General features: G+C 47.0%; 1 protein-coding gene across 4 annotated transcripts; it reads left to right on the plus strand.

Moving 5' to 3' along the window:
* Window positions 1-7,276: 7,276 nt before the first annotated feature.
* Window positions 7,277-12,006, plus strand: LOC144101884 (uncharacterized). 4 transcript variants are annotated; one of them, XM_077635110.1, is made up of 7 exons: window positions 7,277-7,435; window positions 8,442-8,605; window positions 10,079-10,165; window positions 10,250-10,327; window positions 10,414-10,491; window positions 10,609-10,752; window positions 10,875-12,006. In XM_077635110.1, the coding sequence occupies exons 3-7, from the start codon at window positions 10,105-10,107 to the stop codon at window positions 10,946-10,948; spliced, it is 435 nt and encodes a 144-aa protein (XP_077491236.1). In that variant the 5' UTR covers window positions 7,277-7,435; window positions 8,442-8,605; window positions 10,079-10,104; the 3' UTR covers window positions 10,949-12,006. The 4 variants fall into 4 exon arrangements, with proteins under 4 accessions (XP_077491236.1, XP_077491235.1, XP_077491233.1 ...); XM_077635109.1 differs by having other exon boundaries at window positions 7,277-8,605; XM_077635108.1 differs by lacking the exons at window positions 7,277-7,435; window positions 8,442-8,605 and having other exon boundaries at window positions 9,181-10,165.
* Window positions 12,007-13,252: the final 1,246 nt, after the last annotated feature.

Below are 13,252 nucleotides of genomic sequence, written 5' to 3' on the forward strand. Positions count from 1 at the left end.
GCGCCCCCGGCTGCGACTCCTGGATTCGCTCCGGTAGTCACCTTGCCGCTCCTGGTCCTCGTTCCGGAACCAGCGCGGTCTCCGTGCCCCGCCTCTGCTTCGGCTGCGGCCGCGTCGCTGCTGGCTATGGGGTCCCCATCGCAGTTCGTTGATTGGCTTCAGTCGTTGTGCACAGTCCTTCGTGCCCGCCGCGTGGGAGCCCCCGCATAGCAGGCACTTGGGTGTACATTGATGTCGTTCTTCCGGATCTTTCTGGCCGCATTGTCTGCATGCCTTTATTCCCGGGTTCGGACAGACGTCCGATCGATGTCCGTGTTGGCAACAAACGTAGCATATTTGCCGCGTCGGCCTATAGGGGTAGCACCACATCTCTCGATCCCCCGTATAGTACAAGACTTGCTTGGGGAGGATGGGGCCATCAAAGGTGATGACGACTGTGCTCGATCGGCCTAGCATCCTTGCCGCCAGGATCTTCACCCCTTGTGAGCGGGTTCGTAAATTCGCCTTGAGTTCTTCGGCCGGAGAACCCGGGTCCACTCCGTGGATGACCCCGCGCAGCGTTCCCTCCGGCGCCGCCACGTGTGCGTTGATTCCGTAGCTATGCTCTCCAAACTTCAGTTCCGTGATGCGCCTGATATGTTGAGCAGCGCTTTCGTTATCGGTACTGATTATTATGATATTCGAGCCGGTGCGCAGTCGGATGATGAGATCTTCTGCCTTGCATCCGTGTCCGGTAGCCGCGACCACCGCCCGCGCCACTTGGTGCGTCTGCAGGTTCTTCACTGCCAGTCCTTTCGGCCGAAGTACTACTTTTAAATCATCCCTGGGAAGCGGAGGCAGCCTTCTCCTCGGCGCTCCTTCCCCCTCTCCTTGTTTAGGTGCAGTTGGCGTGCCACCTGTGCTCTTCGCCGCGCCTAGGGAATTTTCGTTCCCTAGCGCTTTTCCCGCCAAATCTCCTGCTTGGCATCCACGTTGGCGTTTCTTTTGCCGCATGGACATGGCTATCTCCCAGTCCGCGTCCAAAACCTTCTTCTGACTTGCCTGTAGCGTTGTTGTCGCTGGGGTGCTGCTTTTTAGGGCTTGAAAGGCTGTCGTTGGTCCGTGGGCGAAGGTCTCCCCGGTAGCGTCTTGATAGTCTTCGTCCATATTTTCTTGGGTTTCCGCCATAAAATTCGTCTGGTCTTTTAGCGGTGCGCGATATACGCTGGGATTTAGTGCATGGGTCATCGCTCCATCGCTTCTACCGCTGGCCGAGGCCGGGAGGGCCGCAGAGCCCCGCTACTGTGTTAGGCCTAATAGGCCTAGCTTCGGTCGGCCACGTGGGAGATCTTCAAAACCGTATAAATCCAAAAATATTGGACCCAGTGGTCTGAAAGAGGTGTCCTCGTGGCCCGCTTCGCTTTCGACGTCGTCTCCCACCAAAATTTTGGCAGTCCAGTCGAGTTAACCGGGTCAAAAGTCCCGAAAACTGCAGAGCGCATGTGAAGTGCGTCCGCTCTCCTCGGCTGCTCGCAGCGCCACCGAGTGTTCACGCTTGGTGGACATGTACTAGATTATATATTAGGCATCTAGTGTCCACGCTTTGCGGACGTGCTCTAGATATAAAAACATTCATATTATTGACGTCCTATCAACGTGTAGCACGTCCAAATGATGATCCTTATGATGTACATCTAATAGACGCTCCTTTCATCACATGACGTTTGGATCTTTCCGGCACGTCGAATGGATATTTGTGGTTTACTGGGTGGTGAGAACACACAGCTTTAATCGTAGCAAGCGCCAACAAGCCCAGCAACAAAGCACTGCATTATACAGAACTTATATGAGAAACATAGACTCACGTTAGTATACAAACTGTTACTATGAGCTCATGCTTATATATACTCCCTCATTAAGGGCATCCCACAAGTGTTAGTGGGGACAGTTAATAAACATAGTTTTCTCATTAAATTTCACCACTATTTTTGCAATTTACAGCAGAAAAACACAAACAAATTTAAGTGAAAAATTTTCTTAATTGAGAAATAACATTGGAACATAAACAACAGCAAAAAGTTGTCAATCGAACAACAATAAGCTCTCTGTAGAAGCCAGTAGGTCCCACTTCAGAACCAGAAGCCCAGCAGGTACCAGAAGAGGCTCCTTACAGGGACCATTTCAACCAGCAGCGCAAACCAGAAGGCTTCCTTCTGGGACCAGTAGACAGCACAAAGCCCGAAGGCTTCCTTCTGAAACCAGTAGACCCCAGCACAAAACCAGAAGGCATTCCTTCTGGGACCAGTAGATCCAAGCAAAAAACAAGTTGGTGCACTACAGGGACCGTTTCAGCCAGCGGCAAACCGTAGAAAAAAAAGCAGGTGCTCATAAAGCTTGCGTTCTGCACAGCTGCATACAGGACGGAGTCCTCGGGACAAAAGCGCTGGCATACGGTCTTTGCAGAAAAGGTGGCTCGAGCCACACACCTTCTTTATGATCGGCTGCTGAGAAAAATGTGTTCTATATAACAAGCAAAAAATGGCTTGAAATTTGCAAGAAATAGAAAACAAAAAGTTGTATCCATAGTCCACAAGTTTAAAACATTGCAAACCTTGCAGGGAGCAACATATATGCAAACGAAACTTAGAATCTATTCCAGTACTGGCGTAATTCTTTAAAAAGGTCTGGAACGTGGTAGAATATGTTCTCTCACTGCTTCAATATCGCCGCTTTCTGCTTTCTTTCACTCTGTCCCTCCGCCCCAACCCGAGTTTTTCCCCTTCAGTCTCCTTTTTTCCCCCTCTCTGATTTCTGATCGTTCTACTTTTTCCTTATGCCGGGCTGAAGCTCTTGCTGTCATTTCTCAGGAACCCTTGGCTTCAGCATTAATTCCCTCCCCTTCCTCTCACAATTCATCTAATCTCGCCCCCATTCTCTCTCTTTTCCTCTAATTCCTTCCTTTTTTTTTTGTTCTCCCGCATTTCACTCTGCCATGCTGCTTCATTGTTTCATCATATTCTTTTCGTTTTTCAGGCCAACGAAGCCAGTCGTGTCACGGTGCACCTGTTGCAGCTGGACACAAAAGCCTCCACGTTCGCCACATCTCTCCACGCTCAATAGCCCAGTATTCCTTTCTGATGAGCCGGCCTTTTTATTTCAAGCCGCTGTAGCAGCCACCAAGCCTGGACAAGATTCACCCTCCCCATTCTATAACACCCTTCCCACCTTTTCCCCCTCACTGGGCCTTTTTCCTCGGAGGCAAGGCGATACTCCACGCCATTGACGAATGCTTTACCCACACGACGACAACTCCTCTAGTTGAAACGTTGGCAAGCACTCTGAGGCTTTCCCCTCCCTCGATGGAAGCCAAAAGTCACCGAAAACAAGGAGCGTGTTTTTTTTTACATTGTGGTGTTCAGTAATAGGAGATTCATAGGGTAATTATTTAAAGATAATTGTTTCGAAGCAGAAGGCCTTCTTCACTTTGTGAGTGCAAAGACACCATCTGAACACCCTCTCTCCACCATGTAAACATAAATGTTGCCGCATTACGTTCCATCTTCGCGTTGTTGTCGATCTACTCAGCGACCTCACAGTTGCAGGTTAGCAGTGGACGTGGTTCCTCTAGGACTGCAGTCGACCACGTGGCCCTGCCTGCCGTGCCCGAGGGGTTAACCATCACGCAGGGACCTTCGGCTGCCCAGGGATCCAGGGAGAACCTGCGTGTGAGAGACGTACCTGATGAAGACGATTAGAGCGAAGCCGGCGAGAAGAGGAGAACGGCGTCCGGCGGCCTGCCGTGTTACCCATAAGAGCGGCATTTACTTGACATCTGTTCCGCGCCGTGTTCCCTGCTCCATATAAAACCTGTCCACTTAACACTATATGAAAATGTTTCTTTCATGGTGTTTGGTATCAGCAGTGAAGTGGTGTAACATGTAAATTTAGTGCTCCCGTCACATATGTACAAAGAGCTACAATAACTCCCTCGCGGTTTTATTAACCTGTGTCTCTTAACCGTACTAGCCTTCCCCAGGAGCCGGAATGCGATCGACCGAACAAACAGCTATGTCTTCGTGACCTCAATCACAGTCTGTTTACCGGGTACCTATAGTTGATTACCACGTAGTTATCTATATTTGCCAATGTATGAGAAAATGCGAAACACAAATTTTGTTCCTTCCCCCTTTAAAGGTGCAGTTGTGGAGTTTTGGAGGCCCGCTCAAGCCGATTTAATATAGCCTTTTCCTTGCCTCCTATTGGAAATGAATATTATTTATGTACAACATTTTCGAGTTAAAAACAATGAAGAATATCTACTTTAGCTGATTTTTCTTTCATGTCTACTGCACACGTGTATACGCTCTCATTATAGCCTGATATGTGTGGAGATAGGTGCTATTATGTCTAAATTACTGAAATCTTTTTCTTCGTGCAGTTAAGTGCAATGCGCCCATGCTTTTGAATAAAGCTATCCTTGTTGCATACGCTGCACTGAAGTTCAACAAGGCGGCTTGATTGTACTTCTGAGTTCACTCATACTTTTGCATTGACTAGAACGAAGTGTGCCCACTTTGTCGATGAGCTAGCCGTCCATGCTTCGCAATCATGCAGCTCGCGCATCCATCGGCTGACATGTATAACCGGTGGCTTTAGGATCCTTAACAATGCAACGTTCGCTGCATTGTGTGCAGGGAGCCGCCGCCAAGTCTGAGCTGATCCAGTTGTGCTTTATTTTCACCCTTCCACAAGCTGAAAGAAAACACTACAGTCACCTCGCAGACGAAAACTCCTTTCAGTGATCGACAGCGTGCGTTTGCGTGACGCACTCTGCAGCTGGAAGACGTCAAGCTGAACGAAACAATTCCCAGCACGGTTTGAAGGGCGTGTTTGTAGTACTCATCTGCCAAAAGCACCTATTGGGGTTGGGAGAGTAAAGTCGTGGGTGCTCTAAACGCGCATTCAAAAGTGGCGCTGCGTGGCACGGAGAGTCAAAGTCCACGGCAGCAGCAAGACGGCGCGGCACAAACTTCAGTTTCGGTTTCGGTTATTTTTTTTTTTTAGCTAGCACGGCTTGTTCATGCACTGCCAAACGCTGACATCCGGGACATGCTGCCCAACTTCAGGTGGCTTCACTTTCGGGCGCCCGATGCGGCATCCCAGTGGTTCTGCCGCCTCTAAAAAGGCACGTAGGCAAGGATAACGTGCGCAGCGCTCCAAGCGGAAATTACCTTTTTTCTTACCTATATTTAGATACACAGGCGGCATAGGCGTTTGACACCCTCTCATCTAGTTCACTTTACCCGCGCACCACACTCGACACGTCCACCGACGACCACACGACGACCACACGAGACCCTCTAAAGAACGCAACGGCTGCCACGCCGCTGCTAACACAAGAAGGCAAAAACAACATTCGATCATGCCGCTGCCGCCGCTGCTGAAGCGGCGCTGTAAGCGGTTTTGAGAATAATTAATTTTCTACAAGAAATATATCGAAAGAATAAAGTTGAAATACATGAGAAGGAATTAAGGGTACATCAACTGTCCAGGTACAAAAAAAAACTAAGGCAAGGTTGTTCTCTATCACCGCTGCTGTTCATGCTTTATATGATAAGTATGGAGAGAAGGCTACAAGGAAGCAACCTAGGTTATGATCTGTGCCGGGTTCGAACCCGACCGCGGCGGCTGCGTTTTTATGGAGGAAAAACGCTAAGGCGCCCGTGTGCTGTGCGATGTCAGTGCACGTTAAAGATCCCCAGGTGGTCAAAATTATTCCGGAGACCTCCACTACGGCACCTCTTCTTCCTTTCTTCTTTCACTCCCTCCTTTATCCCTTCCCTTACGGCGCGGTACAGGTGTCCAACGCTATATGAGACAGATACTGCACCATTTTCTTCTCCCCAAAACCAATTATTATTATTAGGTTATGATCTGTCGTACACATTAGGCGGAAAGGTTGTTGAGCAACGACTACCGGGTTTAATGTATGCGGACGATATTGTACTGTTAGCAAATAACCAGGAAGATTTGCAAACTTTGGTGAACTTCTGTGGAGACGAAGGAGACAGTCTATAGGTTTCAGTTTTAGCGCAACTAGGTCAGGTGTGATGTTTTTCAACGGCACAACTGATCAGGAGCTTACAATACAGGGCCATGAAATACCCAGAGTGGCCGAATACAAATATCTCGGGGTATGGGCAAACAAAGGGCATATGTACACGGAAAAGCACGAATAGTCTCTCATAGCAAAAGGGCGAAGAGATGCCGGGATAATGAAACATAGGGCCTTGTGAGGGTACAACAGGTATGAAGTCCTCAGAGGTATTTGGAAAAGAATAATGGTGCCGGGGCTTACTTTCGGGAATGCGGTTCTATGCTTAAGAGCTGAAGTTCAGTTGCGATTAGAAGTAAATCAGAGAACTGTTGGAAGATTAGCACTAGGTGTCCACGGGAAAATCACAAACGAGGCAGTACAGGGGGATATGGACTTGGCAACGTTCGAAGCACGGGTAGCTCAGAGTAAAGTACTATACGAAGAACGCCTGGGGAAATTGGACGATAACAGTTGGGCAGGTAATGTATTTAAATACCCGTACAGAAAGAGCGATGACACACAGTGGCGGAAACGAACTAGAAAGCTGACCAGTAAGTTTGCCAGGGACGAGGAAGGAGAAAGAAAGAGCATTAAACGGCAGGTTAAAAACGTCGAAGGTAAAAATTTGACAGATTCAATGGAAAAGAAGCATAGTGTAGAACTATATCGATGCTAGAAAAGGCAGATCAGGAAGGAAACGTTTTATGATTACTCAAGGGGCAGTGCCCTCCTCTTTGAAGTATAGGTCAGGGAGTCTTAGAACGTTCAGCTACAAAAAGAAATTTAACGAAGAAGATGACACATGTGCTGTGTGTGGTAAATCTGTAGAAACAACAAAACACCTCATTCAAAATTGTGATGGTATCCATCCAGTTGTCGATGCATGCACAGTCACTCTTCCAAGGCGGATTTAAAGTGGTGGCGAAGGCTGGGCCGAAAAGTGATTTAGCTCGACTGCAGCACAACCAGAGGATGGGGGGCAAAACACTCATATAAAGAAATAATAAAGCTACAAATTTGGAATGTAATCTCCCAATAGAAAAAAAAATATATTAGCACCTTGTGTTATGAAAGAGGTAAGTCATTTTATTAAAACCTGGCAAATTTTGTATTTTTGCAACACTCTTGACCTGCTCTCTATTCATGAGTGTGCGGTGCATTACAGCGCGTCTTTGCAGGCCTTGTTTCGATACCCGGCTAACCCGGCCACAGTGGCGGGAGCTTACGAAGCGATTTCTTATCGCCAGCTGTCTGCGATGGCGCGCCTGGTAAAGCGTATAAATTTAGCTCGCCGGTCTCAAAATGCTCCTTTTGCGAAGTTTTCATCGTCCTTGCACGTCGCTTCTTTGTCACCGTTCGGTAAGATTTGCACCCCGCTGCACCGCTGCGGCAGTTTTCTCGGTTTTGTCGTTTCCTTCGGCGCGCGGCCAGTGCGAAGTCTTTTTCCGTCTTTGCACGCTTCGCGCTCTTCTTTTGAAGCGCTTAGCGCTTCATTTCAAGATGAGCTTGCGGCATGTGAAGAAACGATGCTCCGTGGTACACCAAGGTACACTGCGACAGCGTGGATAGTACCATTGGTGTCACGCTACACCGATTCCCGCTGGACTTTCACAGGTGTGTCGTCTGCTCTAGGTATGCGCGATAGCTTCGATATGGTTTCGCCGGGCTGTTCGCGCGTGTTTCATAGCTGTAACCCGTTCGTGCGTACTTGGCTTCATGTTTTCGGGGATATTTATGTACTACACTGCAGGGCACACACTTTCAGTGCTGAGGTGTGCGAAAGAGGCCCACATTTTTCTAATTTATAGTGAGTTTCATGCAGCTGACTATCACCAACGTGAACTTCACACCGGGCTCTCAGGAGCAACCACGTGCACGCTACTGACCGGGAGGCCCATTTAGAACAAAGTTTGCTACCTGACGGCTCTGAGTACGACATTGTTTAGTTTTGCAAAACCATGAAGCCAATTTGAGGAACCCCTCGCAGCTGGGAGTATCGAAACTCAGCCTCGTGTATGTGCGCGGCTTTGAGGAGGCTTTAACTGGATTCGCTCAGCAGGAGTTATTGCCTGCCTTGGTATTGCTGTCCTACATATACATGACTGTCAGGGTAATTTTAAACGCACTTCACTCTCGTCACTCGTTGAGCTTAGAAAAGCAGCTAGCCGCGTGGCATGAGGATGAGCGTTACCGCACTCTGGGGCGCAGAGAGCTTGGCGCGAGCATTTACTACCATAGTTCAGATGTAATGCAAGTATAATTTACTGCAGTTAGCAGTGACAGGAATAATGACGCATTGGCGTTTCGAGTATGCGTATTCCTTTTGGTGCAGTTGTATCTAACGTGCATGTTGCATCACGTCCAGGTGCCGAGCGTGGGCGCAGTTCTGCCGCAACGTCAGCCTGGAGAAGAAGGCGCCGTCGCAGCTACGAGAACTCAGGATTTGCTCGAGGCACTTCGAACCATCTGTGTATCTGCCGTCAGGAAGGCTGCGACACGATGGTTTGCCTACTTGAGCAAGCATTGCTGGTAATTTTTGTTATCAAACTTTTAAGGCATTCGCCGCTCTTGAAATGTCAGGTTTTGTGAAAAAATGAAATTTTTCCTTTTTGTCGTAACCGTAAACAGTCTAGCGTCTTTTGCAAAACGCAAAACGAATTATGTATCTGTCTTGTGGCTTTAAAAATTACAGTAAATTTTTACCTGCACCCTGCTAAGCGAAAACGAAAATGGAAGTATCGCTTTCACGTGAGCACATATAATTATATACATATCGTGTGTGTGTGTATATATATATATATATATATATATATATATATATATATATATACATATATATATAATATTCGTTTTACGTCTCTTGTATGCACTGTACACTGTATGTGAGGTTCGTGACCAATGTCCAACATAGCATAGAATTAGGTTTGTGCTTGTGGTAAGCTAATGGCACAAGCTTAGTAGGCGAAGGGTGCTCAAGCGAATTTCTAGGCACGGGTGCGGAAAAAGTACACTGACGATGTGAATACTCTTGCCTGATATTTCCAGTAAAAAAAAGGATAATGGAAGTGGGATATTCGGTAGTCTGGTATGGCAAAGGACTCCAAAGGATCTTAACGTGAGTCTGTCAGTCTTCCGGTTCAGGCTGTTTGATGCCGCTAGCCACTTCAGCAACGGAAACCAGGCGACTCTACATGTTTTGCAGCAAGTGGGAGTTGAATCTTTCATATTCACCGTGAAACCTTGTCTCATGAATGGTCCCTGTCGTGTCCAGAGGGCATTCTCGTCCTTCCTTTGATAGCTCAAAAGAAGTGAGGGGGAAAAAAGGGTGAGCCTTCCTAAATGTTTGATGAATTTTAGTACTCCAGAACTTTGCTTTCTTGTATGCAGAGCTTCTTTTTTCATCTTCAGTCTTATCAGGATGCAATCTTATGCTGACTTGGGCAAGGTACGCTTGGTGAAAAGCTTCTCGAGATATTGTGTGCTCATGTGTTATGTATCAAAGCATGCACTGAACGATTATAGAAATGCACTAATTATTGTTTGTGTTGTTGCCTTTTACCTCAATATTCATGCTAGCGAAAGCCAATGTTTGTACAGGTTTTTATTTTTTGCGATAATTGCTTACGAATTCATTCTTGTTGCATCTCATTGCGTAGGCCATAGGCTGACCTGCATAAATCTGTAAACATTATGGGGCACATTACTTGATTTGCGAGCTATCGTTGTTTGTGTGATAGGCGAATTTCGCACTCTTCAAAATAAAACATAGCATATGAAAATTGCAAATGATTTACTGGTGCTCCACAGATGCTGATGACATCAAACTAATGTGCCTAACGATTAAGGGTGGTAAACAGAATTTTATTTCATTGGATAAGCATTTTTCTTTCTAGAGTGATGACAATGTGAACCGCATGCTGTGGAAGCTATAGTTCTTTGGAAATTATTTACTATAAAGGTACTGAATTCTCTTTTCTCTCCGCAATAATGTTGCCATTTCAGACACCTCAAGCGAATGCAGCAGCGACATGGACTGTTCACAATCTCTGAGCGAAACTTCGGCATCAGTGCGCCGGGCTGGAGAACCAGGTGAGCAGGGTTGTATGCATAACTGACATAAATCTTTTGAAAATGGTGACGACTGAAAGCTCATTGGACTGCTTCCTATGATAGCTGCTGTCTCCGGTGAACCTGTTTCCAAGGGGTACGTCCAGAGTCGGTCGTCCCAGTCGCTGCTACTCTTCCAAGAAGGTGATTGTTATTTCGTATCTGCTCGAACAGCCTGAGGAGGTATGGCTCAGAAATATGCTACAATTCCTTGCCTGTGCGCTGTGCAGATGCAGATGGTGCCAGCCCTACTGGTTCTACGCTGAACCAAGCTTGTTCCCACGCCAGTGGCTTCATAATGGTTCAGTGTAAGTGTTAATTCCGCCTGTGGCGCTTAGTTATTATTTGTGCATTGTTGGGTTGCTGGCTTCCCTGTCAGAACTGTGCTGTCACTATATTTTGTTCTTTATATTCTGTGGGCGCAGCTGACCACACATATGCAGGACCAAGCACTGAAGCAAGCGCTTCATCTCTGGAACCTGGCACGGCAGGGGTGGCCGCAACACTGTCAGCGAGTGCTGATCTGTCACCAGGAGCTCCGTTCAGCAGTTCGCCTCTTTCTTATGAAGGTTAGCAATTTTACAACGCTTTCGCAATATTGCGCACTTTTTGGTGCTACAGGACTACATGCAGCTATGACTAAACCCGACGTAGCAACTTATTGCTCTTCCGTCGACTCTGTATGTTGCAGGATCTTTCACCAGCCCCATCAATGAAAGGGCGGCCACTGCAGAAACTTCGAGCCAAGCTCAGGCAGCTGCGTAACCGCAACAAGAGGCTGCAAGGACTGCTGCTTCAGCGCCGTCGCATGAAGACCACAGCCGAATTGGTAGATAGTCTGCGTGAGCATTTAACACCAGCTGTTGCTGCTTTTGTTGAAGCTCAGTTAAAGATGCACAATGTCAGCAGGTTTGGCCGTCGATGGTGCAGCCAAAACAAAACCTTTGCTTTAGGTTTATACTTCCACAGCCCAAAAGGTTACAGATATTGCAGGAAACTCCTGAAACTTCCATCTGTTAGGTCCCTGCAGCTGTGGCTTGCACGCGTACCATTGAGGGTTGGATTTTATCCTGAAGTTTTTGATTTGATCGAGAAACGGGCAGCGTCTTTTCCACGGCAAGACAGGGCTTGCACCATAATTTTTGATGAAATGCATGTTTCAAAGGAGCTGTCGTACAATCCAGTGCCAGACAGATTTGAAGGCCTTGAAGAGTACAGTGCAGCACAAGGTCCAAATCTTGCAAACAAGGCGCTTGTGTTCATGGCCAAAGGAATATGTACGCCGTGGAAGCAGCCTCTTGGCTACTTCTTTGCAGATAAGGCAGCGCCTGCAACTGTTCTGTATGACCTCCTCTTCAAATGCCACAAAATGTTGGTTGGAGCTGGATTGCAGCCTGTGGCTGTGGTTTGTGATCAGGGGAACCAAAATGTTTCTCTGTTTTCGAAACTTGTGACCCCTGAAAAGCCGTACTTAAGTGTGAATGGTGAACCGCTTTTCTTTATTTTTGATCCACCGCATTTGCTCAAGTGCTTGCGCAATATGCTCTTCAAGTATGACTTCAGGGTAGGCAGTGGCACAATTAAAAGCTCGTACATACGACAGGCTTATGAGAAGGATCGAGAAATGCAAATTCGGTCCATCCCAAAGTTGAGTGCCCGGCACTTTAATTTAACTTTTGCTTCGAAGATGTCTGTGAAACTCGCAGCACAGGTATTCAGCAATCATTGCGCTGCTGCATTGTGCACATTGGTAACATTCCAACAGTTGCCATCAGAGGCTATCCACACAGCCAGATTTGTTGAGAGGATCGATAGACTCTTTGACAGTCTAAGTACTTCACAGAAGCGGGGAAAGTCTCCGTATGCATCTGCAATTTGTGCAGGATCTGTGCATGAAGAGTTTTTGGAAGAGTGTATTGCAGTTTTCGAAAACATCGAAGTTCTAGGCTGTGCGCGGCAGCCTCTTTGCATCCGTGGCTTCTGCCAAACTACGAGGGCTGTGCTGCTGTTATGGAACCACCTGGCCTCTCGCTATGGTTTGACATACCTCCTTACCAGGCACCTGAACCAGGATGCACTTGAAAACACCTTTGCTATTGTTAGGTCGAAATCTGGATCGAACAGCAACTCGTCTTGCCGGGAGTTTCAAGCAGCATTTAGGCATCTTTTAGTTAGCAACCTTTTCAAACTGTCGGAAAGCAGCAACTGTGCTGAAGACATGTCTAGCCTTCTAGCCACTCTCCCAGTTTGTCTATCTAAGTCTGCTCCTTCTCTCTGTACAGCTGCCACATCTTTGCCAGTTGCAGTAGAAGTTTTGCCATATGATTATCAGTCTCCAATACTAGAGAACAACATTGTCTATTTTGCTGGCTGGCTTGCCTACAAGTTTATGAATGATCACAGGTGTGTTACAGGGCCACATACGTGCGAGGTGAAGCTAGAAAATGCCGCCTTTGCCGATCAGAGCCAAGTTCTCTTGTACTTAAGTGTCAAAAATCCTGGAGAAGGTGACTTTGGGAGCCTGTCAGTTCCTACACCCTCGTTTGTAGCTTTCATCAATGCTTGCGAGCAGCTTTTTGTCGCATCTAGTTCCAATATTGTGGGAAAAGAACAAGTAGGGCATGATCTGTGCATGTTGCTTCATGCCAAGGTAGAAAAATCGCTGACTGTGTGTGGTGATGACGTTTATGATGGTTTGTTTGCCCTGTTCGTCAGGGTGAGGCTGCATTGGCTTGCACGCAGAAAAAATCTTGAACTGCACAGTCAAACTACTAAACGGAAAGCCACGAAGCAAGCACTGAGGCTAAGCAAATGAAAAGGATGCAATTCCCGAGCTGTTGGCTGAATATTTTGTGAAGTTGCAGGCTATTATGCAGCCTGTGCAACAAATCAGCTTAGTCTGGTTTAACGGTTGCAAAGGGTTTTTTTCTGGTTCACAGCCTGGTTTTATTCTTTTATTTTTTACTTGTGTATTTTGATTTGCTAGGATGTGACGTGGTTGCTCACAGGGGCAATGGTTTAACAATGTAGCATCTTTCATCGTTCATTCCACTATGTCACTCTTTTAGG

This window comes from Amblyomma americanum, chromosome 8, assembly GCF_052857255.1.
Source record: "Amblyomma americanum isolate KBUSLIRL-KWMA chromosome 8, ASM5285725v1, whole genome shotgun sequence".
NCBI classification, from domain to species: Eukaryota; Metazoa; Arthropoda; class Arachnida; order Ixodida; family Ixodidae; genus Amblyomma; species Amblyomma americanum.

Excerpts from the sequence above, each read along its gene's own strand:
- LOC144101884 (XM_077635107.1), top strand. The coding sequence starts at position 7,333 with ATGGCGCGCCTGGTAAAGCGTATAAATTTAGCTCGCCGGTCTCAAAAT. Across the intron at positions 7,691-8,441 it reads TTCCCGCTGGACTTTCACAG|GTGCCGAGCGTGGGCGCAGT; the intron begins GTGTGTCGTCTG and ends CATCACGTCCAG. Across the intron at positions 8,606-10,078 it reads TACTTGAGCAAGCATTGCTG|ACACCTCAAGCGAATGCAGC; the intron begins GTAATTTTTGTT and ends TTGCCATTTCAG.